Consider the following 14,527-nt stretch of genomic DNA (forward strand, 5'->3'; position numbering starts at 1 on the left):
TCTTCATGGGATCTCGGCAGGCAGAGACAGGGCTGCCCCTTCCAAGGTGCCCTTGAAGGTCATGGGCCATTTGAGTGAGTGGCTCTGGCCTGTTCTTGAGAAGGGAGGGAGACAGACTGGGGCTGCCATGGCTTAGTCTGCATGTCCATTTCCCCCCCCAACCCATCCCCTCCCCTGCAAAAGCCAGGTCTCAGCTGCTCACACCTTTGGGACAGGTTCTGCCGCTGGCCTTTTGGGGGCAGGAGTAAGTTTGTCCCGAAGATCCTCCCCCCTGCCACGCAGCTCTGACTGCTGAGTGAGGGGGGCTGGGCTTTTCTTCATTTCATAGGTGGCCCCTCCCTTTCCTCTGGTGCCCAGCCTGCAACTGGCCCCAGAGAGGACGTCCTCGCCTCTGCTTTCACTCCTGACAAAGCATCCAAGCCGTAGCCAGGCCAATGCAGACAGCAGGGTTTTACGCAGGGGGGTTGCTTTTAATGGGAAGTTTTAACTCGAGAGTCTCACCAAGCTCTAGCAGAGCCACGACCGCATGCAAGAGGGGAGCAGGGCTAGGAGCCATCAGCTGGCTGCGCGCGGCCAGCCGCCGACCTCTGCAGCGGGACGACGCAGATGCTGTTCTTGGCTTCTCTGATTCGCCACCAGCGGCCCAACCTGAACACGAGAGAGAGACGCTGAGCTTTCGGTTCCCCCATGCCCCAGCAAGAAAGCTGGAGGGAGGCTGAATGAGCCGCCTGATGCCAAGTCGAGCTCCCTCCTCCGAGGGTGCTGGTGCAGGCACTCGGTGCTCCATGCCGCTCTAGCGCCTCCTAGGGGCTCTTGGAGTGTTCTGCAGAGATCCAGTCTCCCAGCACCAGGGATGCACCCTCTCTGGCCTACAGGAGGGGAAGTTTTGTCTCCATTTCCCACAGGAGAAAGCGAGTCACGGGTAAGGCTGTCCTGGAGCAATGGCAGCAGGAGTTTCATACCAGTGCCAGCCAGGCTTTTAGGAAGGTTAGTGCCATTTTCTGCCCTCCCCTCCTAGACAGCCCACTCCTCACATGCTTCACCCCAAAAGCTGCCCCTCCCTAGCATTTAATAGACCCTTCATCCCAGCTGAAGACAGAGTCTAATGCCAAATGTTGGCTTTTTCCCAAGCCCCCAGCACAGGCTCCATCCCATCACCAGCTTTTCCAGACTGATGACCCTAACGGCTGGGAGAGGTCTGGCTGGGGCTGGGGCTTGGGCCAGAGCCCCTGGACACCACACATAGCCTTTAGCTAGCAGCGAGGCCGGTACCTGTGTTCCTGTCCGATCCCAACAACCAGGAAATCCCCGGCATTCGAGAACTTCAAGCTGTTGACAAAGCCGATCTGAGAGAGAGAGGAAAAGGCATAAGGGCAGTACTGCAGGCTGGAGAGCTATTAGCCTGCGGGGACACTCGAGTGCAGGGCTCCCATTAGGGCAATGCAACTTTGATCAGGCCAAGAAGGGATTTAATCTCTCAGCAATTCACTGGCTTCACACACCAGATGGGAGGGAGCCCCTCTGGGTTTATTCCGGACTCCAGCCAAACCTGCACCCCCTCACCCCAGCCTGTACAGCGGGCTTGTTTGGGGAAGGGGAACCCAGCTGGAAGAGAAGAGGGAAATTCCCATCTCTGCTCAGCCCCAAGCGTTTGCTCCTGTGTGCCTTGCCTGCCGAGAGGGAGCCTTCCCGCCCGCGCCCCTTCCTTACCAGGGGGATATCGAAGAGCGGCTCCAGCCTTCGGAATCCCTCGCCGCACTTCCACAGCCGCACACTGGCGCTGTGCGAGCCTGCGGTCACAGAGCAGAATGTGAGGGCCTCGGGCAGTCAGGCCCCACACCTCCCCCGGGCCACGCTCGGCGCCGTTGCAAGCTAGCATGGTCTCCCTCAGACCACGGCCCTGCTGGCATCCACAACTGGCGCCCCACACAGCCCCGCTCCCCCTCCCTCCACCCCACCAACCCAACGCGAAGCACAGGAAGTTGAAGCTGCTGGCTGGGCAACTGGAGCAGCAAGCTGGCCTATTCCAGGGGAACCACCATCCTGCCTGGGGTTAGGCGGCGGTGGATCCTCACTCTGGAGGAGTGAGTCAGGACCAGAGAGGAGAGTGACGCAGCAATCTCCTGCCAGTGACACACGGGACAGCCTGGCCACAAAGCTGTGGCTCTCTGGAGAGGCCCAGCCAATGTCCCCACAACCCCAGGCACAGTTACCTCTTGCTCCGAGCTTGCCAGTCACTTACTGTACATGACATGGATCCAAGTTCAAACCAAGCCCCACCTCCCCCTCCCAGCCTGCCCCAAACCGCTCCCTTCCCATCGAAGCAGGACTTCCCCACTCCTCAGCTAGTTTCTAAGCCAGGATGGCAAACCTGAGAGTGCTGGGGTAGGAGTTGTAGGAGTGGCAGGGCCTGGGCTAGCTGAGGGCAACATAGGGCCAGTTGTGGGTGAATTCCCCGGGGTTCCAGGAAAGCAGAGCCAGGTTTCCAGAAGAAGAGGGAAGTTAGGAGCCTGAGGAATGACCCATTCATGGCGCTTTCTGTCTGGGCCCCTCAGAGCACTGCAAACAGTAACCCAGCCCCATCCACGAGACAGGCATTGTCCCAGCTGTACAGAGTGCTGGCCCAAGCTGCAGGGAGGATAAGAGCTGGGGAGGAAGCCGAGATCGCCCAGCTGTTGGGGCCCTGAAACGGACTGCATCCTTCCTCCCCGCCCCAGTCCCAAAGCAACAGCAAAAGCGAGGGTCTCACAGCGCGAGGCACCTGTGGCTACAACGTCACTGTTCAGCAGGGTGGCCACCGAGGAGATCCAGTATGGTTGCTCCAGGCCCTGGGTGCCGTGGTTACCATGCGCTTGCCTCACTGTCGTGAGCGGCTTCTTCTTCGAAAGACCCCAAAGGGCGACCGACCTATTGTGAGAGACGTGGAGCGGATGAGGCTACGCACGAGAGCCCAGGCCTGCAGCACCCCCAGCACGTCTCCTGTGGGTTACTCACCCATCATCCGCGCCGGACACCATGTGCTCCTCGTTGATCAGCTGGATGCAGTCGATGGAGCCCCTAAGATGGGTAGAGGGAAGGAGGAGAGCGAGTTGTGCCTGTGGGTCCCCTGGGAAGTTACCCTGCAGGGTGCCAGAGCCCCAGAGGCAAGGGTAGCCCCAGAACTTGAGCTGAGCGCAGACCGGACTTCCAACACCACCTCTCAAAGGAGACGGCTGGTGGTGCTCAGCATGCTTCAGAACAGGCCTCCCTGGCAGCCCCTCACTGCAACAGGCAGCCCTCTAGAAGGGGAGTATTCCCTAGGTCACCTCCCAGGAGGGCACATTTCCCCTTTTTACTGCTCCCCGACTGGGATCTGGCATGAACACTCTGGACGAGGCCTCCTGCCGGCTGAGCTGCTTGCCCTGTGGCTCAGCCTGGCTGGCCTAGTTCCACGCTGCACCACTGTGATATGGGAGCTTGGTTGGAGCTGCTTCCAGGAGCTGCTGCAGGGAGGAGCGGTCCCATGCACCGTACAGTGCTGTGGATGGCCGACAGCCAGCATTCCCCACCCAGCACGTCTGCATCACTCCTGCAGGCACTAGGCAAGGTAGCATGCGCCACCCCCAGCTCAATGGATGTGGCCAATAACCACGCAAGAGGCAGGTGCTAGGAGGCCTCTGACAAGACACTGGGCTGCAGAGCCGAGGTAGAGCAGACCAGGGCTCGCAGTGCAGTTGCTGGCAGCCACCGGATGGGTATTACGCTTTGGCAGAAGAGCTGCCATGGAAGGTGAAGCGGGTTAAGCAGAGCAGACGCCCTGCAGCCCTCACCACCCTCTGCAGGGGCTGCTGCCCACACCTACTGGTGCCCGTAGAACACAAGCTGAGACTCCTCAGGGATCTTCCAGACCCGGACGGTGCCGTCTCGCCCGCCTGACGTGACACAGCACTCCCGGCTCAGGCTGTCCAGCCCCGTGATCGCATCTTGGTGCCCAAACCTGGAGTCGGGATCAAACAGGGCAGAGGATGAGTCCCAATCTCAGTAACCCAGGGGGCCCAGCCTGGCACCTTCTACCTCCCTTCCCACCCAGGCTCTGCATTCTCAGCTGCGAGGGTCACCACCTCCCATCACTGCACAGCCGACGCCGATCACTGGTTCTCCTGGATGGGGGCTTGTGGCTACAGCCCACAAGGCCTCCACGCCCACAGAATACTTGGCCTCTCACCGGACACAGCTGGTAGAAGACATGGGGACATCTCTCTCAGGTAACCACACTCAGCAAGAATGACTCAGGCCCTCAGGAGATTTCTGAGCTGCGGCCACATCACAGCTACTGATGCAATAGGAGGTTCCAGATCAGGTGAGCCTGACCACGATTGCCACCAAACTGAACAGGCTGCTTGGTAGGGCAGGGTAGGCTTGAGCAGAGACCATAGGACAGCTTGGGGGCCAAATGCATTGCTGGGCCAAGCCTGCTGGAGCCCCCTGCCCAGGAATCCCCGTCTTCCATCTCCAGGGTCACCCCAAAAGCCACATAACCCTCCCAGCTCAGCTGCCCATGCACCCCCTCAGCCTTCCTCGCTCTCCTGCCCCACGGCAAGGAGAAGTGGGTCCTCACAGCGTTTCCACGTAGGCGTTCTCTGCCACGTTCCAGACTTTGACGGAGCGATCGTGTGAGGCACTGTACAGCTGGTGAGTGCCCTTCTGGAACGACAGGCCCTGCGTGGGGGGGAGAGACGGGTGCTAAATACGGAAGAGTGGCTTTAATGCAGATCCAGAACTGCATTTGCCAAGGTGGCTACCCTAGGGAAAGACTGTCCTGGAAGCAGCCAAATTTCCCACCCTTCCCGAGCTGAGCACCTCCGAGGAAAGGCACTCGGCAAAGGGGGGAGAAGATTCCCATGGAGAAAGGGCTTCCTGACTTTTAGGCAGAGCCTCCATATGTTTCCCAAGTCAGCATGGAAGGGTTGGGCGCTCAAAGCCGCCTAGTTGTGTCTGAGCTACTTCCCCCCCTGCCTCCCCAAATGCCACTCACCGTCACAGCGTCTCGATGGCCAGTGAATTTATACAGGTGCTTGCACGTGACAGCCTCCCAGATCATGATCAGTCTGTTCCTGTCTCCTGTGGCCTGGCAGGGAGACAGCGGACACACTCACCAGCAGCCCTTAACTAGCTTTCCTGGGTCTGTGTCATCACAGCGGGCTGTGTGCCTGTGCTATTATGTTCTGCTGCCATTTCAGAGGCCCAGAGAGAGACTCAGAGGCAAAGCTGGCCAGCAGGAGAGGTCTCAGCCAGATGGGAGGTGGGATTTCCCGCTAGCCACCCCTTGGTTTTGTTCCCAGCTCACGGTCTTCCCCTGGAGAGCATACAGAGCAAACCTCCTCTCGGGACGGTCCCATCAGCACCACAGCCAATGCTGGAGCCCAAGGCTGGTAGGATCCAGCCGGGCAGAGAGGCAGCGGTGATAAGGTGCATGCCGCTGGTGTCTGGCGAATGGGCCCGATCGTGGCACAGCAGCCACCAGCATTTCGCCACCGGGGTGGAGATGGACCCTGCTTCTATCAGGGCGAGCTCCCACAACAAGGTCTCACCATACAAGCCGCGTACCATGCACTCACAGCTGATGTGCTGTTTGCAGCTCCCGTATCCTCTCTGGAGGGAGGCACCCACCCAGCACCTGGGGGGGCCGGGACGGAGAACAGGCAGCGGGGCAGGGAATCAAAGGGGGTTCAGCATTTGCAATGAAGCAGAAAACGGACAGCGAGCAAGAATTCACTGACAAGAGGCTCCTCTCACCACATGGCTCGAGAACAAGGGTGAGCCAGCCAGCCAGCCGGGGAGAGGGTAGGGCCTGGCCACTCCTCCTTACCAGGTATTTGCCATCCGACGAGATGGCCATGGAAAGAATGTGCGCTGTGTGGCCGACGTGCTGGGCCTCTGTCCCCTTCTTCCCTCCAGGGATCACGTGCAACTTCTTCCCGCTCTCCACATCCCCTGCAGCAGACTGCATCAGTCACCTCCTGCCTGATTCTGCAGGGCTGCCTCGGCCAGCGTGTCCTCTTGGCAAGCCAAGGGCCACGAGACAGGGCCAGCGCCTCCCCAGAGGGTTAGGAAGTAGAGCGCACAAGGCACACCCGACAGTCCCAGCTCACCCATCTCATTCCATTAATGAGGACTCCTTGGTAATGGGGCAGGAGATTCCAACTATCCCCAGCTGTTCAGAGCAAGGCGCGGGAGGATCACAACTAACAGTGCAGGGGAGTCCCTGCACCAGCTCCAAAGCAAACTTCCAGAGGGCAGAGCTGACGCCGTACCGAACACGGCCTTCTGTCCCACTGTGAATGCTAACGACAGACTCATTTTTTCAGGAGGGTCAACTCAGTTTGGGCCTCTAAGGTCTAAGCACCCACTTCTCTCCCCCCCCCCTTCCCGCTCCAAAAGGCGGCAGGAGCTGGGTGTGCATTGCACTTCTGAAAAAAAGAGGGGTGTAGGTGTTTGGAGCTCAGCGCTCAAGAACTATGGGGGAACCCCCCCAAATTAGTGGGCACTTCTGAAGATTTAGATCCCTGCTTGCAGGCTCAGGGCTACTCCAGCACTAAACTCTAGCTTGTAACAAAGCAAGAGATCTCCCTTCAGAGGAGGAGGCTACAAGCAAAGCTAGAAATTGACACGCTCAGACAGCCTGCCCTGCATAGCTAGGATGTGCGAACATGGCATCTGCCGGGAGATGGAGCACAGCCAGGTTATGGGAGACAAGGTCTTTGGAAATTCTGGAACCTGCAAGCCATTGGACTAAGAGGGGAGGTGGCCTAGGGAAAACTCACATTTGATGATGGAGCAGTCTTTGGCAGCTGAGAAGATGCACTTGTCATCTGGAGAGATGACCAGGCAGGTGATGGGCAGCTGGTGACCTCGCAGCACTCGGATGGCTGCTGTATCTGGAGGCTGCAACTGTTCACACACACAGCACCTCATTAACAAAGTGCTCCGGCACCACAGAACATGTGTGGGTTGCGAGCTATTTTATCCCCGGGATAGGACACACGTGGACTTCAGTGAGAGTGCAGCACCAGGAAGATCTAGCTGTCAGCACCCAACTTTAGAAGGCCAAGATTTTCAAATATTTAAGGTACTATATACCCCCCACGCACCCATTACCAATAACGGAGCACTACCAACACCCCTGTGCTAGGACAATGCTATTATCCCCATTTTACAGATAGGAAACCAAGGCACAGACATGCCCCATGACTTGCCCAAGGTCACCCAAGAAGTCTGTGGCAGGGCATAGAATTGAACCCAGGTCTCCCACCATTCAGTCCGGTGCTCTACCCATTAGGCCACACTCCCACAGAGCAAACCTGGATCCACAAGAGTCCCAGGTTCGTCCAGGGCCGCCTTGCCATAACATGCAAATGCTGTTATTTTCAACTGAGCTAGGAGCAAGCTCGTCCGAAGCTCCGGCATTGTGAGAACAGTTGGTCTGATAGCCAGGAGATTGAGCCAGTCCAGAAAGGGATCACATGACAATGAGATACCCCCTGCTCTCCCCATGCCTCCAAGGGAGAATGAGCTGCCAGCGACCTCTTCCTGCCCCTACCCAACTCTGAAGCAGAGCAATTCACGCAAAGCTTTGCAAACTTACATCTTTGGCGATCAGTCGCTGCAGTTTTCCCTTCTGTTCAAGCTGTTGAAAGTACAAGGCAGTTAGACATGAGCAGCAAAGGCCTAGGCACTCAGTCCCTGCATAGTGGAGGCTATTCTGCCCTTATAAGAAGTGGAATGAGGACAATTTAGATACCGAAGTTGTTAAGTTGCACAGTCAACTGCTTGACCATGCTTTGGTTTGGCCTAAAATACATTCCAGAAAACCAAATAATCTGTGTCATTATTGTTGCTAAAAGCCAATAAAAAGCATAGGACAGGAAGAACAGTATCATATTGAACCTGGCTCTGGGAAGCTCTCATGAAGTGTTAAATTCACCTAAAGCCATCTTTTTATATCCTACCCATTTACAAGAAGTGCTGTGTACATCACCTGAAACTGGATTTAACCAATCAGCTTTCTATGTTATTTTTCTGGTACTATGCTGTACCTCCTTTACCTCTTTTGTTTTGAGAGCATGCACTCCAAGTACTAGGCCTGTGAACGCACCTCTGCTGTTTGCAAGAGGGTAGAACATGGTCTTGGCTTTTTCCTTTGGGACTTTCTAGTAGTAGCCTGAGAGTTTTACTCCCTACCTCTTGCTACAGTAAAACACTCCTGTGCCCTGATCCTGACCGTTTTCCTATCTTCCTAAGCAAAAGTTTACTTCTATGAAAGCAAAGTTTTATGGGATGCTTGACAAGGGTGGACAGAATTGCGGAGAGAGTAGAATACATTCAAATGAACAGTACTTCCCAATACTTATTAACACTAAGCTAATATATGTGTTGTTAGGCAACCTAGGTGAGGGGCACCTTAAGAATACTGATGGTTTAAACATGAATATGCAAAGAGGCCCATGGGTGTGTTTACCTCTTGGCTTAGCAGAGGCCAGGGTTCCCATGCATGGAGTTGCTGAGATTGTAGCCATGAGACAGGTCCTCAAAGGCAGGCCGAAAGTGGGGGGGAGGAGGGGAAAGAGAATCCCAAGGGCTCCAGGAGCATCAGGAGGGAAGAAGCAGGCGCGATTCAAAAGAGAAGACGTCAACAAGCAAGCAAGCAAGCAGCCCCTGAATCCACTGACTCCTCTCCCCCAAGCAGCCTACTCACCACATCTTCCTTCAGTCGGCCAGCAACCAAGTCCTTTTCCAAGGCCGCCTCTTCTGCCTTTTCCTCCTCTGCCCAAGAGACAAGCACAGACAGCACATTGGGAATGGAGCTCGCCATGCACAGCAAGAAGGCTCGTGACATACGACTGAAGCAATGAACATTCCTGCATTAGCAGAGCTTCCTCTCCGAGAGGAGCAGCAAGCAGCAGACGGCCCTCCAAGAACTACACATCCCAACGTTAGCACAGGCTTTTAACTATGCAAATAAGTGGGGAGCTGGTCCTTAGTGACTGCCTGGTCAGCCCTGCCGCTCCAGACTTAGATCCCAGATCATCAGGCCCAGTCTCATTTACAGTAGTTTCCTGGCCAACAGCAGACCACGCATCCCCCATATCAACATGTGGATACTTAAGCACTCTAGCCCTTGCATTACCACTTTAAGGCAGAGTTTATCCCTGTGCCCGTGCTATAAGCAGTTCCTGAGCATACTTCAGGGCTTCATCTGGCCGCATAAAGGTTTTATATCCTTTTCTGGGGATTATTTTTAAAACGGCTGGACAGGTGGTGCTGCAAGTGTGACTGACACACCTGAAGCTTCCTCACTGGGTCATTCCAGTCTACAGAGGTTCTTATGACAAGTGTGGCATTGTAGGAGCCAAGCTTATAGAGTCTATGCATCCTTTAGCACTGCACAGAAATTTTTGGGAAAACATGATGTGCTTGCTGTTAAGTGCAATGGAATCTTAAAGCTGCTAGCGTCTCGGGATATTCCTGCCATTGCAAAGGCCTATTTTGGGTCAGTTCCCTGCTGGGTTAGGTGGTGATTTTGTCAACAAAACGGGTGACGGAGCCAGGGCTTAGTGTGAATGCAGCTGAAAGCTAGGACTGCATCATGCCCATGGCTCCTGTATTGTCCCCACTTTAACAAGCATTGAAATGGATGTGCGGAGAAGGGACAGCCTTGCCCAACATCTCACAGTAAGTTGGCAGCAGATCCAAGGTCAGAATCCAGGCCTCTTGATTTAACTGCTACACTCCCTCTGAAGCATTCCCCAGAATAAGCTACAGTAGTAACACTGCCCTCTTGTTATAGTAGGCACAGTTAGACTTGTTTTCCTAGCATGTTAAGTACAAGCCATCTAGATTTACCCTTAACCTGGTTTAAAAAAAAAAAAAAAGTCTTTTACTGCCATTACATGCAAAGGATAAAGTTACAGGGGGCTGACAAATTCAGACTGGAGATATGCTGTACATTTTTCACAGTGAGGGTAATTAACCATTGAACAGTTTTACCAAGTGTGCCAGTGACGGAAAATCCACCACAAATCCTATATAAGGGGAATATAAAGCGTATTTGAAAAGATCCACCCTTGTTCAAACAGGAATTATTTCAGGGCAGTTCTCTGACCTGTGTTATACAGGAGCTCAGAGTACATGATCACAGTGGTCTCTTTCTGGCCTATGAATAGCAACACAGTCTCACTAGCAGATCTTACAAGTCTTTTAAACCTGGTACGTACCTAGTTTAGATCCTTTAATGTCTCCCTATTTGTGCTTCCCCAATGAGACGTTGAAGGATGAGGAGTACATGTGGCACCTTAGAGGCGAACACATTTATTAGAGCATAAGCTTTTGTGAGCTACAGCTCACTTCATCAGGCATCGGATGAAGCGAGCTGTAGCTCACAAAAGCTTATGCTCTAATAAATGTGTTCGCCTCTAAGGTGCCACAAGTCCTCCTTTTCTTTTTACGGATACAGACTAACACGGCTGCTACTCTGAAACCTGTAGAAAGATGACAAGATCTTGGATGCAGACTGATGATTTGGAGCTGCTTTGTAACTTAGAAGTTCTGTATGTTGGCCTGGTTATTGGGGTGCTTACTGTATGACCAGCCACTTAGATCAACAGGGCAGTCTGGAAAACCAGCTGCGGAAGAAGAGCTAAGCCAGCACTCCGCAAACACCAGAGAGTTGTTAAGGACAATGCCAGGCCTTTGTGCTTTGATGATTCTGGCTCTGTCTCCTGCTGAGCCTACAGGACTGTTGACCAGAAGGGTCAGAGCCCAGGAGCAGAGTAAAAAAGCTGCCAGAGGGTTAAAAAGGAACCCTCTCTCAAGGGAGGGGGGAAAAGAAGTGAGACAGACACCCGGTAGGTTGTCTGAAGAGGTCAGGCCTGCCTAGGCTAACAGCAGGGGATTGTAAGCCTTTAGGTAAGGCAGATGTGTCTAGACTGTTCTGTTATATAATCCTCTCTCTCCAATATTTTGTTCCTACTGCAGCATAGAAATTGTGGTTTTAAGAGCCTGTTTTGGCACTATACACAACTGTGAGGGTCACTGTGGCAGGGAAAGGCCAGTTAACCCAGCTGAAGATGAAGCCCAGCTAATGGTGCTATAAAAGAAGGGAAGTCCCACGCAGAAGGGGGCTGGAGGGAGAAACTTTGCAGTTGCTCTGTGGGACTAGAGCCTGGGGAGACTAGGAGGTGGTCCAGGAATCCTCTCAAGGAGAGAAATCTGGCAGGAGACCCAGGAGAGGGGTTGCTGGAAGTTTCCACTCTCTGGGAGAGGAACCACAGAGGAGCCTGCAGAAAGGAACTTGTGTCCTGGAAATGTTCCTGGAGGGCAAGGGCAGGGGGGAGAAGGGAACCCTTAAAGCAGGCCAGGGAGAATAGAGACTCTAGGAAAGAAGCCCTGAGGGTCAGTGGCCTGGGAGGAGCCAGACCATCAGGGAGAAAGCCTGGGGAGGCAGCCTTCTATAAGAGAGGAAAGGCCCTGTAGAGCCTGGGATGGGGGAAAAGCCTGCAGAGGATCAACCCTGGGAAGTGTGGAAGAGTTCTGGTACCTGTGACACTGTTACCCCAAAATGCATGGGACTAAAGCATGACCTGACCAGAGGGCCATGTCATGAGAAGAGACCACTGCAGGGCTGGACCAGCTGTAAGCAGGGGGCGCAAGATGAGGAGAAAGCTGCTATGCCACACCAATCTGCAAGGGGGAACTCCAGCGGTAAGTCACCTATCTTACATTACCGCTGATCAGAATCCTAAAGGGAAGAACCACAGGTGCCAAACTCAATCACACCTGCAGGATAACCGGGCTTGATTCACAGGATATGGTAACCCAGTCTAAGTGTGGGAGAATTGCAGAATCCTGTCCCAGGTTAGGCAAGGCCTGACACCTCAGGTGATGCGCTCAGAGACCAGCAGCTTATTCTGCAACTATGGCAGACTTTATCCAAGAAAGATAGTATTTTACATAGCAGATGACTTACAATGAGCTTCAGGACACAACAATGCAGATGATGAAGAAAGCATTTCAGAGCTTTTCTTTCAAGTTACTTGGAACACAACCAACACATCAACTGTTACATGTCAAGACAAACTGCAGATTTGATTTGATTTGCTGAATTGCCACATTTAGGAAAGTAAGCAAGCAGGCAAGAAGTATGAGACTCTGCATTTTTGTCACTTAATTTTATACTTCTCTATATACTAGTAAATACATTAAATTATTTAGATTGTCCCCAAGGAGGTTAGACTGCCTCTTCTTTGGGGTCTGTACTTAATAATAAATTTCATCAAGCAAAAGCAGTCCAGTCATTACAGCACTGAAGCCTGAGTAGCAGGGAAGAGGCTCAACTCCTGTGCGCAAATCAGTAAGGAAGAGCAGCGGGGCTGAGGTACAGCTCCTAGAGCCCTCGCTCCGCAATAGCATCCCCTGCACTACCCAGCCACATGCACCCAGTCTGTTGAATACTCACCCTGCTGTCGAAGCTGCTCCAGGTAAAGTTTGGCTAATCTCAGCTTCTTTTCCTGTGCGGTCTCTTCAATCTCCTCTTCTGCCTCATTGTCCTTCTTCCGCTTCCCACCAAATGTAGGGCTACAGGGGAAGAGAGGGGGTGTGTGTGTGTGTTCCTCCAGCCATAACACCCTTCACTTTATAGCCCATTTGTAATCTAATATCCAGTCAAGAAAATCTGCTTTTGGACTGAAGTCTGTGTACAGAGAGACAGTCATGCACAGCCATTTAAGTACATAAACAGGCTCCACTCAACTTTTTTATTTAGAAGTGTATAAAGGGGCAAGTTCTTTGTAATTAACTAAGAAATAACATTAAGTGGAGAGGGTCCCCACCACCTAGTATAGGCCCCACATTTCTGAAACAGTGGCCACCACCACTTTAAGTGAGAGGGACTGTGAAAGTCTGGCTTGGAACAAAGTGCATCATGCAACTGTAACTAACTATAGTTCTGCAAGATGCCATCCAAATGAACAGGATGGAACAGCCTGCATAGAAGCATGGAGAGATTCTAGTCTATGTAGATACTTACACCATGCTCATCACTGTAGCATCTGAGCGCTTTCCAGCTGAGCAAAGTGAGTAACATCTTCATATGCTTGTTCTCTCCTCCCTTCCTAAAGGGAGAAGTGTGTGCAGTGGAGTGGTCTGGGAATTTTTTATTTTTTTTTTAAATACACACTGCAGTGATGGTCCTTAATTCCTGGGAGAGTTCATTCCAGAGTCTGGGACTAGCCCCTGAAACCACTGTCTCCTGATTGTGGGAAGTTGCAAAGCAATCTCAGGAAAAGCATACAAAAGAAGAGCTGTGAGTGTCCCACCTTGTTTCTCCCCCACTGAACCCCAGGAGGAAAGATTTCGCTAGCTCCCTCTGTATTTCTATGGCCCTCACCTCTACAGTGTCTGGACATCTTGGAGTGGGAGGAGGGGTGGGCACAGGTAGGGATGTCTCCTGGGTTCTGCTCTGCAGGGTGGCTATCTGAGGGACCCTTTGGGGCAACACCCACAGGGGAGCTAGTGTATTACCTCTCCGTATCGGAGTCGCTGGAGATCTCCTCATTCAGCTTCAAGCCAGCTTTCTGCCAGGATTTCTCCTCTGCATCACGGACCTCAAGAACAAAACCCTCTTTCAGCACATCCTGGCTATAGCAACAAGGTTGAGGGGGAGGGGGACACCAGCCCACTGCATCTCTCCTCTCATAACTTGGAGGGAGGGGGGCAATGGGCAGGGAAAGCCCACTCCTTGCAACCACCCTAGGATCCCCACAATGTCCCATCACCTCCAGCCCATAATAAGCAGAGGAAAAGCGATAGACAACTACCTTAGCTAGCCTAGGGAATCTTTGCTTCCTCTCCCATTTCCCCCAGCATCTTTGCCCCCCCACCTCCATTCCCCTAGCATCCTTCGCCCCCTAGCCTTCCACCCCATTTCCCCTACCCAACCCCTCCAGCCCTCGATCCCCCCCACCCAGCCCCCTGGTCCTCCACTTTCCCCAGCCAGCCCCATTCCCCCTACACAGCTCCCTAGTCCCCCGCTTCCCCCAGCCAGCCTCCTCCCCCACTCTCCCTACCCAGCTCCTCTGTTCCCCACTTTCCCTAGCTTGCCCCATTCCCCCTACCTAGCCCCTCTGTTCCCCACTTTCCCCAGCCTGCCCATTCCCCCTACCCAGCCCCTCCATTCCCCTAGTCCCCGATTTCCCCCAGGTAGCCCCCTCCCCCATTCCCACCAGCCTGCCCCCCATCCCCCATCAGCTCCTTAGTCCGACCCCCGGGACCTCGCCCCCACCTTGCGCCGCCTGTGCCCGGCTCCCCCCGCCGCGGCCGCTCGCTGCTGCTGCTGCTGCTGCTTCTTCTTCGCTCCCGACGCCGCCATGCTTCTGCCTTTGGCGCAACCCCTGCTCAGCGCTCGCTGCACATGGCGCTCTGGTTCCACCCCTGCATCCCTCCCATTGGGCAGAGCCACTCCGGCCTCGCCCTCAGCTCCTCTCCATTGGTT

The 14,527-nt window shown here is 53.9% G+C and overlaps 2 protein-coding genes across 4 annotated transcripts in view; one reads left to right on the forward strand and one right to left on the reverse strand.

The window, feature by feature from the left end:
- ACY1 (aminoacylase 1) overlaps window positions 1-14,527 on the forward strand; it is a 455,667-nt gene that overhangs the window by 286,468 nt on the left and 154,672 nt on the right. The gene's annotated exons all lie outside the window — the stretch shown is intronic.
- RRP9 (ribosomal RNA processing 9, U3 small nucleolar RNA binding protein) lies at window positions 450-14,480 on the reverse strand. Of its 2 annotated transcripts, none has more exons than XM_073352511.1 (15): window positions 14,318-14,480; window positions 13,558-13,640; window positions 12,494-12,612; window positions 8,735-8,802; window positions 7,625-7,666; window positions 6,804-6,930; window positions 5,849-5,973; window positions 5,015-5,107; window positions 4,598-4,698; window positions 3,842-3,976; window positions 2,995-3,057; window positions 2,762-2,907; window positions 1,711-1,790; window positions 1,273-1,346; window positions 450-648 (listed from the first exon to the last, which is right to left on the reverse strand). In XM_073352511.1, the coding sequence occupies exons 1-15, from the start codon at window positions 14,402-14,404 to the stop codon at window positions 546-548; spliced, it is 1,446 nt and encodes a 481-aa protein (XP_073208612.1). In that variant the 5' UTR covers window positions 14,405-14,480; the 3' UTR covers window positions 450-545. The 2 variants fall into 2 exon arrangements, with proteins under 2 accessions (XP_073208612.1, XP_073208611.1); XM_073352510.1 differs by having other exon boundaries at window positions 2,750-2,907.

This window comes from Lepidochelys kempii, chromosome 7 (genome assembly GCF_965140265.1).
Source record: "Lepidochelys kempii isolate rLepKem1 chromosome 7, rLepKem1.hap2, whole genome shotgun sequence".
Taxonomy (NCBI): Eukaryota; Metazoa; Chordata; order Testudines; family Cheloniidae; genus Lepidochelys; species Lepidochelys kempii.